At 49.2% G+C, this 20128-nt stretch overlaps 2 protein-coding genes across 5 annotated transcripts in view; both read left to right on the top strand.

Annotated features, from left to right (window-relative positions):
- The window catches only part of LOC142094233 (methanethiol oxidase-like), a 43738-nt gene that overhangs the window by 16585 nt on the left and 7025 nt on the right, over nucleotides 1–20128 (top strand). For 2 of the 4 annotated variants that reach the window (XM_075176169.1, XM_075176170.1), the window contains exons 8-12: nucleotides 73–151; nucleotides 650–771; nucleotides 943–1035; nucleotides 2010–2128; nucleotides 2775–3516. In XM_075176169.1, coding sequence (XP_075032270.1) covers nucleotides 73–151; nucleotides 650–771; nucleotides 943–1035; nucleotides 2010–2128; nucleotides 2775–2937 — 576 coding nt within the window. In that variant the 3' untranslated portion in view covers nucleotides 2938–3516. Of the gene's footprint in view, nucleotides 1–72; nucleotides 152–649; nucleotides 772–942; nucleotides 1036–1643; nucleotides 1671–2009; nucleotides 2129–2774; nucleotides 3517–20128 lie in introns of those variants that run through there. The other 2 variants (XM_075176173.1, XM_075176172.1) reach the window with 2 other exon arrangements.
- On the top strand, nucleotides 6619–19681 carry LOC142094235 (methanethiol oxidase-like). The gene is made up of 13 exons (XM_075176175.1): nucleotides 6619–8453; nucleotides 8778–10637; nucleotides 13198–13251; nucleotides 13649–13761; nucleotides 14899–15084; nucleotides 15601–15721; nucleotides 15812–15994; nucleotides 16287–16465; nucleotides 16886–16964; nucleotides 17278–17399; nucleotides 17500–17592; nucleotides 17869–17987; nucleotides 18832–19681. The coding sequence occupies exons 2-13, from the start codon at nucleotides 10634–10636 to the stop codon at nucleotides 18992–18994; spliced, it is 1416 nt and encodes a 471-aa protein (XP_075032276.1). The 5' UTR covers nucleotides 6619–8453; nucleotides 8778–10633; the 3' UTR covers nucleotides 18995–19681.

Here is a 20128-nt window from a genome sequence, read left to right as displayed (position 1 = left end):
ATGCATAGCTGAGCCCTCTCGGCTAACATTAAGGCAATAATAACGCTGTGTTCTCTCCCGTGCCCTCTGCAGAAAGGAGACTGGGCAGCAGAGAAGGTGATTGAAGTACCCACCAAGAAGGTGCAAGGATGGCTTCTCCCTGACATGCCTGGTTAGTGTGAGCATGTTTGGAAAAGAAATGGGGTGTTGTCCTCTTCAGTTCCCTAGTACAGTGTAGCTTTTTGCAAAATCTTATCCTTAAATGACAAACACTTCCCTTGTAAAATGCTAAATTTCAATTCGGGTTCTTTGTGTAGCACTTCCGATGTAACCAAATTAGCCTTGCTTATGAGCCACCAGGTAGGAGATTGTCAGACCACTGCTCCCGCACTGCTCAATGCTTGAGGTTTCTCTAGAAAAATACTTGGAGTTTGGGTCTTTCAGCTTGAGCTCACAGTATTCAGCAATAGTCCTGGGAATGCTGGTAGAGCCTGAACCGCCTTTGAGTAGGCACTGGGTTTCCAAAGATGATTGTGTTTGTTCAACCCATATCTTAACATATTTTTCTGAGGCTACTCTGACTAGAATTTTGAAAGATAATAGGCTCGTGGTCTTGTTTGTTGCTGGTCTTGTCCGTTTCCTGACTTTGCTACTGAATATTTTCTTGAAGGTCTTATTACCGACATCCTCATCTCGCTGGATGACAGGTTCCTGTATTTCAGCAACTGGCTGCACGGAGACATCCGCCAGTACGACATCTCCAACACCCGCAAGCCCAAGCTGGTGGGACAGGTAAGCCAGCATCAGAAAAGCTGTCAAGTACAAGGGCAGTACAGTCTTCTTACTTCCTTCTTTTTTAAAAGGAGAAAGCGACAATTTACTTTTGCTTGAGAATTGTCACTATATTGCTTTCATGTTCCTTTGACAGCCGACGCCTGTTCTCACACATTCCCTTGGTTACAGGTGTTTCTGGGAGGCAGTATCACAAAAGGTGGGCCTGTAACTGTAGTGGAAGACAAGGAATTGCAGTGTCAGCCAGAGCCCTTTGTGATCAAGGTAAGTTTTCCTAACATGCACATTGTCAGTGCTCTGCTAATTGTAATCCGTTTTGAAATATCTCCACACCTCGGTCAAATGTACAACATCCAAAGCCATATCTGAGCTAGTTTGTATCTTGGCTTACAGCCTGGGCAGGTATCGCATTTCAGCTTGGACTGGAGCTGGTAAATCCTGGTAAGTGCTCTGGGTCCCTGGTGGAACTGGACAAGCTGTTCAGCTGTACTGCAGCCTGTGTAATTACATCCTCCCTGCTGTTGTTAGCCAGCTAATTTAAAGCTAGCAGTGTGCATTCATCACGCTGCCATCATTGCTTCTGATAATCTTTCAACAGCTGATGGTCGAAGCTCTAAACCAGCTCATTCTGCAGTGGTGTGGGGGGGTGTGTGTGCGTAAAGAGTTCAATGGCACCTGGCATCATGATAGAAAAATGAAGGAACATTAATTGTCTCTGGTCATTATCAATGTGCATTAATATTATCACTGTCAAGGCAGCTACCTGTGGAAGGTCTCACGGGATGTGCAAGAACTGAATATGGTTGGGCTAAGATCTGTTGGCCTAACTAAGATCAGCTTCAGGAAGTTCCACATACTCCTTTTCTTCACAGCGCAGATTGTGACCTAGCTGCAGTATAGAGACGTTCTTATTCGCAACTGTGTTATGCGACCCATCTCTTGATTTTTGACACTTCCATCCAAGTACCCTTCAGCCCTTACTTTCTTACTAGTTCTGTGAATTAAGTGGAACTCATCTGAATTGGCTTTGAGGCTCCCTGTTAATAAGGCATAAGACTCCCAATAAAAACTGTTCTCTTTCCAAACCAGGGGATTTGGTGCTTTTGTGTCAAGGATTTGGATGGTCCTCTGAGTAGCAGAACTGCCCAGCTGTTTTGTTTCTCCTTGCTGTTGCCTTTCTTTTGTTCAACATCCGTGGCAGCTTGTCTTGAGCACCTTATTCTCTATTACAATTTTAGGGGAAGAGGGTGCCTGGGGGACCTCAGATGATTCAGCTTAGCTTGGATGGGAAGAGATTGTATGTCACCAGCTCTCTCTACAGTGGATGGGACAAGCAGTTCTACCCAGATCTTGTCAAGTAAGAAAACTTTGGTAAATGAGGATGACGGTACAAGCCCATGTCCAAGATTTCTTTCTTAAATAGTGATATGCACATACCAGCTGGTATACAGAGCAAAGTTCCCATGCAGGAATCCAGTAACTTTTTATACACAGCCTACCAACCTAGATGTTTCACCCGCTAGCCAGAATCCATCCCTGCTCAACGGGCACACAAAAGTTGGGATCTGCACGCCCTGTTTGTTGAAATCACGATCTATTTGGAAGTAGATGAGAATGGGAAGAAACCAGTGAACATGACCTAGCTTCCTGGAATCCGTAGTACTTCCAGACTGCCTTTGAATGTATCAGCATGACTTTCTATTTTTTGGAGTTGAAGAAAGGAGATGATGATCTTCCAGATGGCCACAGGAGGGCATAGTGCAGATTGCCTCTTCCTTTATAAGGAGCAAGAGCTATTAATTTTCACTCATTCATTGCTAATTTGAGGTTGCGGGTTTCACTGAGATGATGTAACTCACTTTTGAGACCTGCTAAGCCCCAATTTAAATCTGGGGTTCTTTCCATTTTATATTAAACGAAGACAAATCCTGCCCAAATATGGAAAAGGAGAGCAACAAGTATGAATCCTTTTCCCAATACCTGTTTTCTTGTCCCTTTTTCAGGGAAGGCTCTGTTATGCTGCAGATTGATGTGGACACTGAAAGAGGTGGATTGAAAGTGAATAAAAACTTCCTGGTGGATTTTGGGAAGGAACCTGATGGGCCTGTCCTAGCTCATGAGATTCGTTACCCTGGTGGAGACAGTACCTCTGATATCTGGGTGTAATTGTTGTATGGAGCTGTTTTCTTTTTTTTCTTTATGTCTTTTTTTCTCTTTCTCCCTCTCTCTCCTCCCTACCCTTCACTCCCCTTTTGTATAGGTGAATTGGTTCAGCTGGAACTTTGTCTGCTATTTAAATTTGGACTTGCATTAGAGTGAGCCACGGAAGCTCCACTTTCTTCTCATTCTGAGGCAGCCAAGTGAATCTCTCTGAAACATGATGTACACCTTTCATAAGGTCCTGTGTAATCACTATTGACTGTAGGTTTCAAGGCCGCGGTCACCAGTCTTTTAAGGACTGTTTGCATTGTTTGGGGCCGCTTTGCCTTGCCACTGTTTGTTGATGGAGAAGCTGTTCCTAAATAACGTCATGAGAAGTATACATTCCATGGGCTTGCCCCAGAGCAAGAGTGTTCTGTCCCTGGAAAGCTTAATTTGCTGATAAAGTAATCGGTGCTTTACAGCAGGCACAGCATAAAAATCATGCGTATCTAATCTGAAGCTACATGTTTCCGGAGCTGGGTTATATTTTAACATTTGTGCACTGATGTTATAAAAAATCAACAATAAAATTGTTCTTCAGGTGAGGTGAAGCTGCACATTTTTTTTTTCTTTATAGCATTTCAGCATTTTCTATTTCAAAGAACATAAATGTAAGGTCATTTCAGAAAGTAACAATGTCATTTGTCTAAAAATTCTTCGGTGAGGAATTTATTTTTGCTGAAGTCACCTTTGTTTCCATTATTGCAAGCAAAGATTCTCTTCCATTTTCTAAGACTGGAGAAAACTGCAAAAAACTTTTCTGCACACTGTGCCAAAGCCAGATCATGCTAGCAGCAGGTGTCTTACAGGTGCTTTCAGGTGTCTTGCAGCTTCTTGAACAGGCAAGCACTCACAAGTCCACCCTTTCTTCTCTTGCCAGTTCCTGATGCATCTTCCTGAAGCTGTTTCTTGGGTCTGATTCTCTTTCCTGCCTCTCTAGATCTGTTGCTTTCCCATCTGTGTCCATTGCCAGCCTCTGCTGTTTCCTGCTGAGCTTTAGCATTGCTAGTTGTAACGCTGGAATCGCATCAGCAGTGTCGGAGGAGCAGCGTGTTAATGGGACTTCCCGCTGGAGCCCCTTGGCTGGGTTTCCTTCCAACTTTTACTGTGCTTCCACGGCAAAATCCTCATCTAGCTGACAGATCTTACTTTATAATCAAGACTTCATTCTGTACGTAGCTGCTTACTGTCTTGCCTAACATATTTGGAACCGGGCTTTGAGAGTTCAATTTTTTTTTTTAACATAGGGCAGCTGCCACTCTTTGAAACCTGCGACAAGCAGTTCTGTTAGGACCTTGTAAAGCCAGAAAGCTTTCTAACCGACATGGTGGTGTAGCCACCTGTGTCTGATGTAAAAGCCCATTTTCAGCAGCTTCTTGTTAGAAACGGGTGATGTTTAAGCCATCTTGCTGCAAAGACCCGTTGTTTTCCTTGCGAAGGGACTGATTTGAAGAATGGAGTATACACTGCCAGCTCATGTAAATGCTACTAATAGTCCATGCTGAGTGGGTACAGTGAGTGCTCAGTGTCTAAACAATCTCACGTTGTCCAGGAAAGTCATTGATTTGTTAGGAAATCATTTGCTACTAACCAGTACTACTGGAGCCTGTATTTTTTGCGCACCTCTTTCCTATATGACTGAGCGTTTTAAGTTGGAAAAGGTGCATTGATCTTCCACTTGGCCACGTGAGGGCAGGCAGCAGCCTGTCTTCATGCAGTACGCAAGTACGTCTAGGAGTTTCTCTCACTCTACGAGCAATTTTAGGTCGTGATTTTCTACAGATCACAAACTTGCTAGTGAGGGTGGCCCTCAGGTCTCTTCTCAGTCCATCAGTGTATTGCAGGGTGATTGAGGTCTCTCAATCCAGCTATAGTGAGCACTCCAGTCTGGGTCCCATCCTGAAATCCCAGTTGGAAATGCCCCTGCATACAAGTGTGTAACACTACAAATTGTAGTGCAAATTGCTTCTATTCCTTGTAAAAGGCAAATGTTAAATGCAAAAAGGTGCTTAGAGAAGGAAGAGAAAAGCAAAGTGTGGGATTCGCTTGAGTTAAAATATTTCTTTTTTCCCTAACATCTGCTAATCTGGGGACTGAAAAAGGTAAGCTGTGAGTAGAGAGTTTCTTGTGATTCTGGGAGGAAACCACTGGGTCTCACCATGTTTATGGGATCCATGTCCACAGTAGAGATTCTGCTTTTAGTATGTGTGCCTGTCTGGGTCTACTTTATTGCAAGGTGAGCTTTACCATGGTCTCACCTGACTGTATTGGCACCACCTTCATTGGCTGTAAGGAAGTTTTTGAGGGGACGCTGTCATGGTAAATACTTACAGTCATTCAGAGGCCATTGGAAATAGACCCCAGAATTTCAGACATGATCCAAATGCCTGCTGTTTGGAGAATCTCTGAAGGTGGTGTGAAACCTTACGCTCATGACTGGCCATCGTCTCTCTCTCATGCTTGTCAAAGTGGAAGAAACAAATGCAGTGAAACAAAATAAGTTGTCAAATGCGGAGCAGGTCCGGATATCTGGTGGGTCAAGAAAAGATACTCACATGTTTATTCAGTAGCATTGTACAGGTTTCACTCACTGGCCAAAATCCACCCTTACTCAGAAGCACACAAAACTCTGGGTCTGCACGCGCTGTTTGATGCTACTTGCTGAAATCACGATCTGTTGGGAAGTAGGTAAGAATGTGAAGAAGCCAGTGAACATGACCTAGCCTTCTGCAGTCCATGGTACTTCCAAACTACCTCCAAGTGCATCAGCATGACTTCAGTTTTTGGCATTAAAGAAAGTAGATGGCCACAGGAGGGCATAGTGCAGCTTGCCTATTCCTTCATAAGTAACTATTTCCTAGTTTTCACTCATTCATTGTTAATTTGAGGTTGCAGATTCATTTATATTTCTGCTGCCAGATCATATCCAGGACAAGTAGATGTTTATACAGAAAGAGAGTCTATTTGTAGTATTTTCAAGTGCAGGAGGACAGCAAGATATGTTATATCCCAGTTATTAGCTGGGAAGGTTATAGAATGGAGAACAGTTTCGCAGTCATGATGAGAGTTGCCATTAAAAAAACCTATTTTTTGGTCTGCTACTTCTCTGGTGAAGACTGGTCTCCTACTTTTGGGTCTAAGAGTGTAGGGAAGTGCCTTGTTATATACAGAGAAGTGTAAAAGAGTCCTTGGAGTGGAACCTGAAATGTTCAGGTGAACTGCTCAGCACACGTGTCCCTGGTTTGCATGTCCTCCTCCACCCGTGGAGGAAAGTCAACCGTTCTTGTTTCCATTTGTTGCAAGCTTGGAGTCTGATTTGCAGTGCTCGTAGGGACTTTTAAGGAAAGCTGCTAATGCCTGTCCTTCGGCAGAGGCGTGGCAGAGGAGAAAAAGCAGGTCCTGCTCGTCCGTCCTCCCCAGCTGCGTGGTGCTGCCACTCCCCCCGTGTCAGATGGAGCGATTGTGCGGTTGTGGGAGGAGTCGGTTGGAGGAGCTGATCCGGCAGAAAACTGCGCTGCCGGAAAAGTGACTCACGGTCCGTCTGCCTGTGGCTGCGCATGGCAGGGCCCTTCAGTGGCAGCCTGGAGTCCCTTCTCGTGGCGCGGTGTCGGAAATGTGGGTTTGGGGGGGCTTGTGCGGTTGTAGCTGTGGCTGTAGCGGGGAGGGGTGGTCGCACTGCTGCCGTGCTCCTGGCCAGACCTCTCTGCCCCCTCCCCTGGGACGCCTGCTCCAACAGCAAAGCACTCATTTTGGGGGGGACGGGGCGGCTGAAAGAGTAGTGGGGAAAAAAAGGCAGAGAGGTGCCTTGAGGGAGGAGTGGTGTAGTTGTGCCGTGCTGATGTTCCCTGGAGCAAAGCCTGTAGGCTGTACGTGGTGCTGGTTTTGAAGTGATGTGCCGAAGGGCACCGCGCGTACCGGGTGTGAGTCCTGTAGCCCTGGGACATTTGGTTTGTCTCTGCTCGGTGAGGTGGTCAAGAGAGCCAGGGTGGTGGATCTGAGCTTAGCATAGTCTGCCTGCTTTGAACAACAGTGCCTTGTGTCCTAAATGTGCTTCTGCCCTTCTGGCTGTTTGCATTACCGCTTGTAGCAAAGTTCTGAGCTTCTGTCTTTCTGTCTGACGTGCCTTTGGTAGCCTCTTCGGTGCTGCCCCAGGAGCCGTTTGTGCCTTGCCACCGCCGCTGTGCAGTGAGCTGTGCCACCTGCCATCGGCTTCTGGCTGCCGCGGCGGGGATCCGCAGCCGGCAGGGAGGTGGTCTGCCAGGAATCTGACCGTCCTGCTCCCTCTCTGCTCTCCCCTCTGCCCTGGCAGGAGGTGAGCTCGGCTGGTTTTGCTCTGTGTTTGCCTGCGCCATGAATTTACAGTTTGCCAGCAAAGCTCTGTTTCACATCATCTTCAAGGGTTGGAGGGTGTGGTTTTCCCTCTGCTCCTGACGAGGGGAATGGACTGGAACAGAGTGGAACCCTTGGGAGATGTGGAGCCTGGGGGGGTCTAGGACAATGTACCTCTGCTGGCATTTTTTGCCGGGAGGCTGGTGCTGACTACAGTCTTCCCCAACTCTGCTGCTCTCGTGGTGCTTAGCGCCTAGCTGACCTGCTGGAACGTGGCAGAAGGCTGTAAGGAGAGTATGGAGGCCAGGGCAAAAGTATAGGAAGGGGGGATTTAAGGACGCAAGTCGACGAGCAGCACTTAGACAGCCTGGGGCACCTCCAGGGTTTTGTGGCAGGGTGAGGTGGAAGCGAGAGAACGTCGTCCCTGGAGAACAGGGGACGGTTGGGGAGTGCTCCCGTAGTCGGGGGAGTTCTTGCCTGGGTGTTTAGAGCAGACTTGGTGGTCCTGGTGAAGCAAGGCCTTCTCCCGCCGCGTTTAATGTGCTGTGCCAGTCTGCACCAGATTGCATCACCTCGCCTTGGCCATTATCAAAATCATAGCATGTTCTTCCCTATCGGGGTTGGAAGAGATGGTCGGGAGGAGGGGAGTAGTTGCCACCTCAGTGCGGGCTGTCCAGCGAAGCCCCTGATTGCTTTTCCATGTCACGGCTTCCCATCTCTGCCTGCCACAGGGAGCTTTTCTTGGGCCGAGAGCAGACCGCAGTGATTGCGTTCTCCGCTAACCATCGCTTGCTTGCTTGTTGGTGTTGCTGAGCCTGCTCTTATCCTTCCTACTATCAGTTTTAATTAGCAAACTCTACACCCCACAGCTTGGTTTTGTGAGGGATGCCAAAGACGTCACCAAGGAAAGCCAAAGAGGATGACCAGCAAACTTTGTTAGTGAGTGGAAGACTAATGAACCTTTTAATTAGCAGGTATGCAGCTGCAAGAAGAAGGTGCAGTGAGACATGCACATCGTGGCAGCAAAAGCGTGCACAAGTGGCATCAGCCGAGCACCTGAAATTGCCTCTGACGGAGCAGGAGCTTCTCGCGCGTCCTCGGGCCTGGCCGTGCTTCCTGCCAGCCAGGCCCCAGGGACGGCAGCAAGTCAGGTCGAATGCCTGAACCGCTCTTTGGTTTTGGATTGGAGAAAGATGGGCAGTTCTGCCCAGCTCAGAGCAGCATGGGAGAGCAATGGTGAGCTCTGTGCGGGCAAGCGGAGAAGAGGGAGAGGCCGTTTTGGGTTGCTCTGAGGAGGACAGCTAGCTCCGGCTCTGGAGCTGCTCCTGGACTGAGGGCTTCCTTCTGTTACGTTAGGGAAATGCCAACCAGCCCCTCATTTTCCCCAGATCCCTGGGGGCCTTTCAGCCCTTTGGCCCCCAGCTCAGCTCATGCTTCTGCATGCTGAGTTCTGCTCTGCCTTTTCCCTGTCTCAGCTGCTGGACCAGAGCTGCGGCTGTGTCTTCCCGGGGTGTCCTTCAGTGGGCAGCATCCCCTGGTCCACATTGCCTGCAGCACGTGTTCGGGCCATGCATCCTGCCAGCCTGGAAGTTGAAATTTCCACTTTTGTGGAAGGATTGAGAACGAGCCTGCATGAAAAAGACATTTTTTTCTTTTCTACTGCCCGAAACAAAGCATTTGGCAAGCTGGGCGCACCTGGCTCTGGGTAGTGCACTGATTATTTGAGAAATTGCTTAAGGCTGGGCACTGGTGCCAGGTGCCAGGCTGCTCCTGTGTCCGCCTGTCACATGTTTAAAGTGCTGTTCTGGAACAAGAGAGCCATTAATTACAGCCCTAGTGAGACAGGCTATCTCTTCTGATAGAGATCTCCCGAGGGCTTCTTTAATGGTGCTGTCAGATGTTTCTGCATTCCTACATGGAGGAATTACTCATCCCGTGTAATTTGCCCACTGATTGAGGATTTCTTCCACAAGATGTGATACTTGCTCACGTTCCACGGCACTTGGTGTTTTCTTCCTGCTTTAGGTGGCAGTCAGACTCATGGTGATCTCAGGAAGCGACCCTTCTTCCAAAATGCTTCTCTCCAACACCACAATCGCTTTAACGGAGGTCTCTGCTGTTCCCGTGGGTGTTTTGTGGCAGTTTAGTCCAATTTCAACCCCACTGGTGCCAGGCACTTTGCAGCGTTGGTGCCTGCCATGGGGCTTTGGGTAGGAGCTGTGCAGCGGGGTGACGGGCAAGGCAAGAAGATCCCCCTGGCCGCAGCCCTCAAGCAGACTGGCCCCGTCCTGTCCTTCAGAGCTGCAGTTTGTCCAAGCAAGTGGACGTGGAGACATCTCTGTCATTAGTTTTCTGTGGCATCGTTCTGCTTCAGTGAGGTGGAGGGAGTAAGTGGCTACTGCTCAGGCAGTAGCTGTGCTGAATTGCCCTGAAGGTCCCTCCTTTCCACGGGTGGGCTGACTTTCCCATATGGAGATACAAACCCGAGAGGCAGCAGGCATGTCTTGACCTTGTGAGTGCTGCATCAACAAGGGCACAGATTGTATTTCCCAAGGCACCCATTTCTAGCCTGATGTCTTTTCTAGCTGTTTGGGAGCTCCTCATCTAATTTTGGTACTGTTGGAGCTCCCTCCTCTTGCGAGTTCCCCAGTTTGCAGTCCTTAGAGTTCCAAAAGTCGTCTCTCTGGGTAGAGGCACCCCTGGACCTGGCTTGCTGAGTTGACGCCAGGGAGCCCGTGATGTCTTCAGCTCAGCCCTCAGACAGAGACGTGCCTTCTGTCAGGGTCCAGATTTCAGAGGTGCCCTTGGTGGCCTCCGTACGTTCAGACCTTGTAAATTCCAGGAGGCTGCTGATGGGGCCGATTGTCTAGCTGGACTTCTCATCCCTCGTGTGGAATTTGCAGCCACTGCACATTTGTATGGCAAGAACCTGGGTATGGGGGATGGCTTTAATTAGCTTGTGTCTTGGCTGGGACGTGGAGGCCTCCAGAACTGAAGAAGTCCCACTGGAAATCACCAGGGCCCCAGGATCAGATACGGGTGGTTGTGTTTAAGGAAAAGACCTGCATGGACCAGCAGATTTTTCCTCCAGATTGGTGGTTAGCAAGGCGGAAACAAGCCGCAGCGCTGGTCTGGCACCTCCCAAACGCTGAGGAGCGATGGCTCCTCCCTTGGCAGCTTGCTTTCTCCCCCCACCCCTTTGCCTTGTATATAAGGCCCCCTCGGAGCAGCCTTGGCACAACACAACCCGCTCCAGCAAGGCAGACAGCAAGCTGCACCTCCAGTTCCAGCACCTCTGCTCTTGAGGAGAGTGAACCAGAAGACCTTCAGCATGGGTAAGAGATACTCTGCAGCCTCCCAGAGCCCACAGCAGCTCCAAGGCCTGTAGCTCCATCCCGCATCTGGCTCCAGCCAGTGCCTGGAGGCTGCAGACATCCCACCTTTCTCCCAAAATCCCAAAACCATTTCTCATCAGTTTTGTATTCCTGTTAGCAGCAGAGGTGAGCACAGGAAGTAATATCGTAGTGATCCTAAATTGCGCTTGACATAGAGGTACTTAGAAGTGCCTTTTTTTTGCTGCAGCAAAGAGAAGCCTTGATCTGAGAATGGGATGAGAAAGCTGTTTTCTTCCCATCCCTAGCAGATGTCTTAGTCTTCTGGCTCACCTGAAAAAAAATACCAAGGAGAAGACTTTTGGTTGAGTAGGAATGTGGAAGGAATACAGTTTAACTTTTTACTGAGATGATTCCATGCAAAATATTTCACTTTTTGCATCTGCTAGCCACAGGGTTGATATCTAGGGAATTTCTGTAGTTGGTTCACTAACGCTGGAAATAAAAATAATTTCAGCCTTGCCCAGATGTTACTCTAACTTATAATTCAGAAAACTACTCGTATCTTGCAGGAGAGTTGTAAAAACAAGCTGAAAACTTTATCTGGTACCACTGTACCAACCTGTCTGCTGTGTTTGTGAATTTTACAGAATTTTTTCTTTATTTGCCATATTTTGTGTCATTTTGTTATTGAAAGTTTTATACAAAGTGAAAATAGAGATGCAGGTTTGGTTGGTATAGTTAATGAAGAAATGTCATTGGTAAGTAAACCGCAGTTAAACTGAACGTTGTTAGAGCTTAATGGTGGGGAGGGGATACGGTAAAGATCTTTCAAAAGATTAAAACCTTAAAATAACCTTCGTTTTCTTCTCTTATCATAGAGAATCTCAGAGAAGTAGACTTTTTGATAGCTAAATAGTTCTTTGTTGTTTGTATTTTGTTGTTATTCATTTCGCTTCAATTTGGAGCATCCACAATCCCATATTTTTAAAATGGTGCTGAACTTACCAGCAATCCATTCTTGCTCACTAGTATTTAAAAAAACTACTCAGCATTTAATAGAATGTCATTTCTGGTTCGACCTGCCCTCCACATTCAGACTGTACCAATCATTCTGTTGTGCAGCTTGAAATGTGATATGAGGTATATATTTACCAGGAAAGAAAGTAAGCTAGTTTCTCTTCTGTTGTGCGATATTACTTTTGATAACACATTTAGTATAAAGACAGTGCATGCACGGCGATGTGAAATACTGGTTAAAATTGTTCTTCAGTTTGTGGTAATGTAGATTAAGGTTTATGGTGGGAAGAGGTAAGGCCTGAATGTGTTATAGCATAGTAGAAGCCTGCGTTTTTGTGGAGGTTGTAATTAGAAAAGTGGCTAAGTATTCCAACCCTTCATTGCTTGCTTATTTTAAAAGGTTTTGTTTCAAGCTTTTTTCCCTTGTCTAAAGGGGACTTGATTTAAAGAAGAAAAGAAAAAAACAAAACGAAACAAAAACTAACCCAGAAAGAAACATGAAAACTGTAGTACTTGTTAATAGCTTAAGCACAAGTCAGAACATAAGGAGTTTAAATCTGCTACTGACTTGATACTTGAGCCTTTATACTTTTTTGGTGCAGTTCCTTCTTACTTGCTTAGAGTGATCGCAGTTACTTTTTGTACTTTCTCTGAATGTGGAGGGATACTAGAGACAAAATTATTTTACGCTTTGAAACGAAGCTAACTTGTATTGTTCCTGTTTTACCTCTCCACAAATCATAAAATGGAAGAAGTATGATTCTGTGTAGCAAGAATGGCTGTGATAAACAGATCCCAGTTTATTTAGGAAGCTATGTACCTGGTTTTCACTTGAGGAAAAAAAACCCAAACCCTCTTCATTTAGATACTTTGTTGAACAGGAAGAATAAATGCCAACTTCCATAATATGGGATAATCTTTAATGCTGAAAATCCATGTAAATATACTTTAAGGATTGAAAAATATACCAACTGTAATAATAATGAATTGTACCGAGTAAGTTGCAATGAAGTCTTATCAGGAAGTCCCACTGGGAGACTGGTAGGTTTGTTCCTCTGCAGCGCGGCAGGAAGGAGAGAGGTGGGACTGAAGTTTGGCGTTTGGCCTGAACGTCTCTGCTTTGGGGGATCTTTCTGCCTTGAAAAGCTACTTCCATGTGGCTGTAGCATCCGTGATGGGGGGAGCCTCCCCTTCTGCTGGGGAATCGTCAGGGAGACAAGAAACCAGACTTATTTTCCAGGCTAAACCTTCAATACCGACGTGGTTCTCTGTGTGAGCTCGGTCTCCTTCAGCGGGGCTCCGAGGATGCAAAAGGGAACTGAGCAGTGGTTTGGTGCGTGATAACCTCAGTGTCTCTTTAGGGGAGGATTCCTCTCCTGGCTCTGAGGTTTTTTACTGCCTTATCAACAGTAGCTGCTGGTCTCGGAGGTCCCCGTTGACAGCTGGGGTGGGAGAAGGTCCATCGGGTGGGACAGTGTCTTCTGCATAGGCACCTTTTAAGGATGTGGACGTTTCTCATTTTATTCTCCTCTTCTCAAATCAGACAGATGCAGACTTCAGTGCTACGACTACCCCACCTGCCCGGATATAGTGAAAGGCAAGTCCTCCTGGGGTGTTTTGGAATGGGGGGTGTCTGGGAAAGAGCTCCGTGTCAGTGGAGACCCCATTAATTAACTGCGTATGCTGAGTCCCTTCCCCCAAAGGGAGAAAACCGTAACTATGTGGAGATCCGCTTTTGTTGTTCTCTTACCTCTGGGTCAGTAACGGCGCCGGGGCTGGACAGCTGTCAGTGGGCAAGGAGGAACAGAATAGAATAGAAGAGAGTAATTCCAGCTGGAAGGGGCCTACCACGATCATGTAGTTCAACTGCCTGTCGGAAGGTCGTAGCATCCAGAAAAATAAGTTCAGTCCTATCTGAGAGTCTGTTGAAGCTTTTCTCTTCCTTTCATGGAAGGTTCATGGCTGGTTTTAACACACGCTTTCTGTATACCCAGTTCCTAGAGAGGAGGTTGCCTACGTGACCTGTACCTACAGGGAAACATGCATCGACCAACCTGACTTCCTGGCCACCGTCGATCTCAACCCCAGGTCTCCATGTTATGGCCAGGTACTGGTGTCTCAACTGGTTTTTTATTGGGCTGGTGACTAGCTGCTGGCTCTGTGCTTCATAGGGCCCCCCGATTCAGGACATTTAGTCTTTGTTGCTGGGGAAAATCAGATTACTTGATAGCCGCTCTGTCATGCAGGCTGTCTGTTTATGCCTTGCACCTTCTTGTCTCCCTGCATCTTTACGTCTCATCCGCCCTGGCTTGACTCTTGCCCCTTGCCTGTTCATGTCCTGCCAAGACCTCTCTGGGAAACCCCTTGTGAGTTTTGTCATGGCGGGGCTACTTCTTGCTTCTCCACTGGTGTTATGCGCGAGATAGGGACGTTGTCTGCTAGGAATCTCACCTTCCTGCTCTCTTTCCACTGTCCTCTGTATGCCTGGCTCTAGTTGAATCATCTCTGTCTCTGTGTCCTGGGGACAAGTTGGCTCTGACTCACTTCCCAACTCACTTCCAGAGCATCTTGGTGCTGCTAGAGAGCTTTTGAGCCCGTGCTCTGAATCACCCTGTGGCTGCTCAGCGTGGAAAATGGTCTCTAGTGACCCAGGGGGTTTAGGGTATCCAGCATTTTTGCAGAGTTCAGCATGTTTCTGTTGTGCTGCCATTTCAGAGATGTTCTGCTATGCACTGTACCAACCTGTCTGCTGTCATCTTAAATGGGAAGTCGGCATTTACCTGTCTCTGAAGGCTGCAAAGACAGATTATCTACATCAAGGGTGTATATATGACCCAATGAGTCCATTACTACGAGAGTTTAGAAGAAAATGCACTTTAAAGCCAATGTAGGCTTCTGAAAGTTTTTAACGCATTTTGAACTGCATTCTTAGAGGAACTTGCAGAGCAATGCACCAGTATTGGCACGTTGATTATCATAATTTCTTCATCTACATGATTTTCTGAATTTTAGTGGCATGGGGTGAGGAAATCTTGAAAGAGTCTCCACATTTCTCAGCTGCACGCGGTAGCCTAACAAAGAGCAGGGGCCAGTGCAAGGAGCGGTGCTCTCCTCGCTGAGTCTCTAGAGGCAGTCCCAGCTAGAGTCAAATGGTGGCTACCAAGACAGAAGCATCTACCAGCGTTAGGGTCCCTATTCCTCCCCGCCTCCCCGAGTGAACCCTAACTCTACCTTGACTGCCTAGGTGATCCACCGCCTGCCCATGCCCAACCTCAAAGACGAGCTGCATTCCTCGGGGTGGAGCGCTGGCTGCACCTGCTTTGACAATATCACAACGAAAAGGAACAAGCTGATTCTTCCCTGTTTGATTTCCTCCCGCATTTACGTGGTGGATGTGGGTTCACAGTGCCGGGCTCCCAAGCTGTGCAAGGTATGCCTGAGGTGATTCAAAGACAAGTTTCTGGGAAGGAGTTGGGAACTGGTGCTTCTGGAATAATACCCAGGGAAGAAGGGTTCTCTCTTCGTCTTCTCTTCCACCCTGATTTTAGAGAGCTGGGTCACGTTTCCCTCTCAGCTCTCTCCTTTTCAGACCAAGAAGGGCTCCGATCATCACTGCGTTCCTTTCTCCGTACCTGGTTTGGTCAGAGAGTGTCTAGTAACTGGGCGTCACGCAACAGCCGGCGCCTGCCCCCCCAAATAGCGCGGTGGACAGAGAAGCTGTTACGAGTTAGGTGTTGCTGCATTCTTGTCTGTGTAGAGGGGAGCTCAGAGGCTTCTGTGCTCCTCTCCGAGGAGGAGCAGGCCCTGGCAAGTGTGAGTTCTTGGGAAGAAAGCTGCTGCAAGCGTCAGAGATTTTCAGAAGTCTCCGATGGCCAAAGGCTCTGCCAGGGAGTGTGAAATGAGCTGAGCAGTCGGGGGCTGAAGTGTGCGTGTCAACTTTTTTCAGATGATTGAGCCAGTGGATGTCTTCTGGAAGTGCAACAAGGGATACCTCAGTGTACCTCGCAGCCTGCCTAATGGTGATATTCTGATTGCCAACATGGGAGATCCAGCTGGCAATGGAAAAGGTACGTTTTCCTGTAATAACTCCATGAACAAACTGACTGGTTTGGAAGTGGAGTACGTGATTTGTCACGCATCCCCTTTTCGTATCACAGGTGGGTTTATTGTGCTGGATGGAGAGACCTTTGAGCTGAAGGGGAACTGGGAAAACGAGTGCGAGGCCCCCCCCACTGGATACGACTTCTGGTACCAGCCACGCCACAATGTTCTGATCAGCTCTGCCGGATTAGTCCCAAAACGTGCAGGACGTGGGTTTAATCCCGATGACTTCAAGAAAGGTGAGGGAATACGGATGCAAGCGCTGAGCCAGAACTCACCAAGGTGGTGGGAGGGTGTCGATGCGGTCAGAGAGAGGGGACAGGAAGATTTCTCCCCAGCAGGGCCATTTTACAGGCACTGCTACAGGACAGCGTCTGTCCCTGTATTTTCCCGCTGCTCCCCAAATCACCGCGGTTTCTCTGCTACTTCTGGCTAGACACTGCCATGGCTGTCCCTGCTGTGAGCATCCGGGGAGGGATGAGTCTCCACGGGTAGCCGCCCCTCTTCTGACTTGGTTTTCCTTTTCCTCAGGGGTCTTTGGGCGCCGCCTGAACGTGTGGAACTTGTCCTGCCACAGCCTCACCCAGTGCTTTGACCTGGGGGAGGACTCTTTGCCCCTGTGTGTTAAATTCCTCCACAACCCCGATGCCGCCGAGGGATACGTCGCCTGTGCCCTGAGTGGCATCATCTACCGCTTCTACAAGTGCGAGGCAAGTATTCTGCCAGCAGCCAGGGGAGACCGGCCATGGTGAGCTACAGGGCGGTGGAGAAACGCGCAGAAGGGATTTGGGGTGGCGGAGAGGAAGAGGAGGCGTGTGGAGAGGGCAGTGTCCAGACCCTGCTTTGAACATGTGTGCTAGAACGAGGGGAGTCTGTTCTTCCACTGAGTGTAAAAGCCCATCGTGACCAGTTGGGACTTCTCTGATGAACGTCCGGAGGATTAATTTGAGCGAGGAAGCCCAGCCTCGCTGTTGGTATCAGACGGTGCTGTCGTTACTTGTAGCAGCTGGGTGCAGTGGTGGCCTTCCTCAGGCAGCTCTGCCTCGCTGTGCGAGCGTGAGAGCGCAGGGAACGCTCTTGCCGGAGCAGGCAGGAACGCTCATGGCGCGGTGCCTGTGTTTCTTGTGCAGAGAGACAACTGGACAGTAGAAGAGGTGATTCGGATACCGGCCAAGGACGTGAAGGGATGGATTATGCCCAAGATGCCAGGTTCGTGTGCCCTGAGGTGGTCTTTCCTTTTTCTTCCCGGAGCCTTGTGTTGTGCAGCGTGGCAAAGCGCGCTGCTGACCCGCAAAGCCTTGCTGCGTAAACGCGACGGAAGGCTGGTCGGAGGGGCTGAGGGGCTGTACGCACCCCCAAGAAGTCACTGCTGCCCCGGCTGGAGGCTGGGCGCTTGGGCAGGTCTCCTGTGCTGGAGGCAGGCCGTACGGAACGGCAGGGAGAGCTGCGGGCTGGGGCTCGATGCAAGGCACGTTTTCCGTTGCCGCTGCCTTCTCTGGAGCTCTTTGTTTCTGTGCCCTAGCCTTCACAGCCGACCTCATCATCTCAATGGATGACAAGTACCTGTATCTCAGCAACTGGCTGCACGGAGACATCCGCCAATATGAGCTCTCCAAAACCTGCAAGCCCCGGCTGGTGGGACAGGTAAGGCAGGAGCAGAAGGGCTTGCGCCGCTGGGTTCCTTAGCGGTGTCTGGTGGCGGTTAGATGACCAGGCAGCGTGTCTGCCACTGTCTCGCTTACAGGTGTTTGTGGGAGGCAGCATCCTCAGAGGCGGGCCCGTGACTGTGTGTAGAGACGAAGAGCTGAAGTGCCAGCCGGAGCCCTTGGTGATCAAGGTGAGTTCTGCGGCCTCTTTGCCCTCTGGCGTCCTTCGGGCTTTGGCTCTGCGCTGCTAATTCTCTGCCCAGGGTGTCTGGGGCAGGTCTCCGTTGCGGTGGCCGCGTGTCTGCAGGATCTGGGCGCTTGCCTGGGTTAGAAGGGGAGGCAGCCGCTCTGCTCTGCTCTGCTCTGCTCTGCTCTGCTCTGCTCTGCTCTGCTCCCCTGCCCCTGCTTGTGCTTGGCTGCTGAAAGCAAGAAGCCAGTAACATCACTGCTGTCTGCTGTGCCTTCAGTGCAAGAGAGTGTACGGCGGCCCGAGCAAGATGCAGCTCAGCGTGGACGGCAAGAGGCTGTACGTCACCAACTCCCTCTACAGCACATGGGACAAGCAGCTCTACCCCAACGTGGTCAGGTAAGAAACATTGGGGAGGGAAGGGGCTTTTTTTGCATGGCCTGTCTGCTAGAAACGGGAAAGGGGCCTCGTCTGGGGGGCTACAAGGACGCGTTTGTGATTGCAGAGGGAGAGATTTTCCTAACGTCATCCCCGCAGCCTCCTCCTGTTGAATTTCACACGCCGTTGTCACAAACGTCTCTGGCTGGGCAAGGTGCAGCTGCTGCCTGTGCGGAGCTGCAGTGCCAGGGCTTTGCGTGGGGGAGCATCAGTGTTTCAGGGTGAAAGGTGGAGTGAATCCACCTGTGGATCTCTGAGAGCCAGGCCATGTCTCTGCTACAGCATCTCCCAGTGTATCCACCCGAGAGAGAATCATAGAATCATGAAGGTTGGGAAAGACCTCCAAGATCATCGAGTCCAACCGTCAACCCAACACACCATGCCCACTACACCATGTCCCCAAGCGCCTCATCTACACGTCTTTTAAATACTTGCAGGGATGGTGACTCCACCACTTCCCTGGGCAGCCTGTTCCAAGGCCTGACCGCTCTTTCAGTAAAGAAATTCCTCCTGATGTTTTGATTTAGCGAAGCAGGCGATGACCTCCAAAGGAAGGCGAGCTCCAGCCTGCCTGTCACATCGTGCCTAGCGGTTTCCTCACGTCCATCGAGAACTGAGGAAACAGCTGTGGGCGCTGGCGTCTGCCACTGCTGAAATGGGCCTCTGCTCCCTCCTCCCTGTGGAAGAGCAGACGTTCAGGAGAAAGCCTCTTCCTTGATAGGGGCCAGGAGGGTGAAGGGCAGGATCTCCTGAACAGGACCGTGGTTTGCTTGTCTGTAATAGCTGCGCTCTTGTCCCCTCGCAGGGAAGGCTCTGTCATGCTGCAGATTGATGTGGACACTGAGAAAGGAGGCCTGACGGTGAACAAGAACTTCCTGGTGGACTTTGGAAAGGAACCCAACGGGCCTTGCCTGGCCCATGACATCCACTTCTCTTGTGGGGATTCCACCTCCGATATCTTGGCCTAGGCGCCATATGAAAGACTCCCTTCCTCTCTCCCTTCTGTAGTGCAGCCGTTAAAAAAGAGCGTAGGGTAATTGGGTTTGGGGTCCCCATTCATTGCTGGAGTCTCGATTTCTGCTAACCTGAGCTAGGGAAGCTCTGCCTTTTTGCGAGGGTTTGGTTCAGGCAGACCAGTGAACAAAGACACATGGCACGTTCCAGCGCAAAGCAGTGCCTGGGCTGATTGGCAGAGCAGAGCCCAGGGCCATTGCTCGTTTATAGAGCTGTGCAGAGCGCGCGGTGCCTTTCGGCAGCTATCTGCATCCCCGCCGCGCCTCGCTTCATGGCTGCAGGCCTGTCCGACACCTGCCTTGACGTCCCCAGCCTGTTGGCTCTTGCTCTCTGGTACCGCGGCCGGTGGCAAGGCGTTGAACTCTGGCTTACGGTTCAGAGCTTGTTCACCCTTGAAAACCAAGGCAAAAGAAAGTGAAGTGCCCAGTTCGTCTGAGTTTCTGTTCTTCAGCCGGGTCACCCCTGGGCAGTCTTCCCCTGGCACGAGAGCCCTCTTGGCTCGCTTGTCACGTGCTTGGGTCAGCGTGTGTCACAGCCGAAGGAGTATGAAGTGCGTTATTTTGGAAAGAGGTGCCTGTTTCCTGACACTGGTTTGCTCTTGTGTTCTGCTTTAAAGACGAATAAAATTGTTCTTCGCATCAGCTAGATCTCCACATGTCTTATTGCATTGAAGCCTTTCTGTATTTATTTCAGGCGAAAACAAATGCCAGCAGTGGTTAATGATAAGATCAGGGTTTTGAAAATCCTTAAGACAGGACACTGATTGTGCAAGAGTGCCTGTTAGTCTTCCTGGAAGTTTCTGGTTAGAAATTGTCTTTGCTTGGTCTTTTTCTTTTGTGCATTCTTGCAGGCACATGTTTTATAGGGACTTGGCAACCATTTGTTCTTTTTCTGCCCCAAACGTACCTTGTCAAAGCAATGTAGTGTTGTCATCACCAAAACCAACCATTTGGTTTTATTAGGGCTTACTTTAAGATACGTGAAGGACTGAAAGAACACATTTAGTAGACACTTCAGTGCAATCCCTTCTGTTTGTTAAGTGGCTTACTTGCTGGTGAGAATATTGGTTTCAGCTTGATCAGTTCACA

The sequence above is a fragment of the Calonectris borealis genome, chromosome 29 (assembly GCF_964195595.1).
Source record: "Calonectris borealis chromosome 29, bCalBor7.hap1.2, whole genome shotgun sequence".
Classification (NCBI taxonomy): Eukaryota; Metazoa; Chordata; class Aves; order Procellariiformes; family Procellariidae; genus Calonectris; species Calonectris borealis.
Note: the sequence above shows the minus strand (reverse complement) of the source record. Positions and strands in the feature narration are given on the sequence as shown.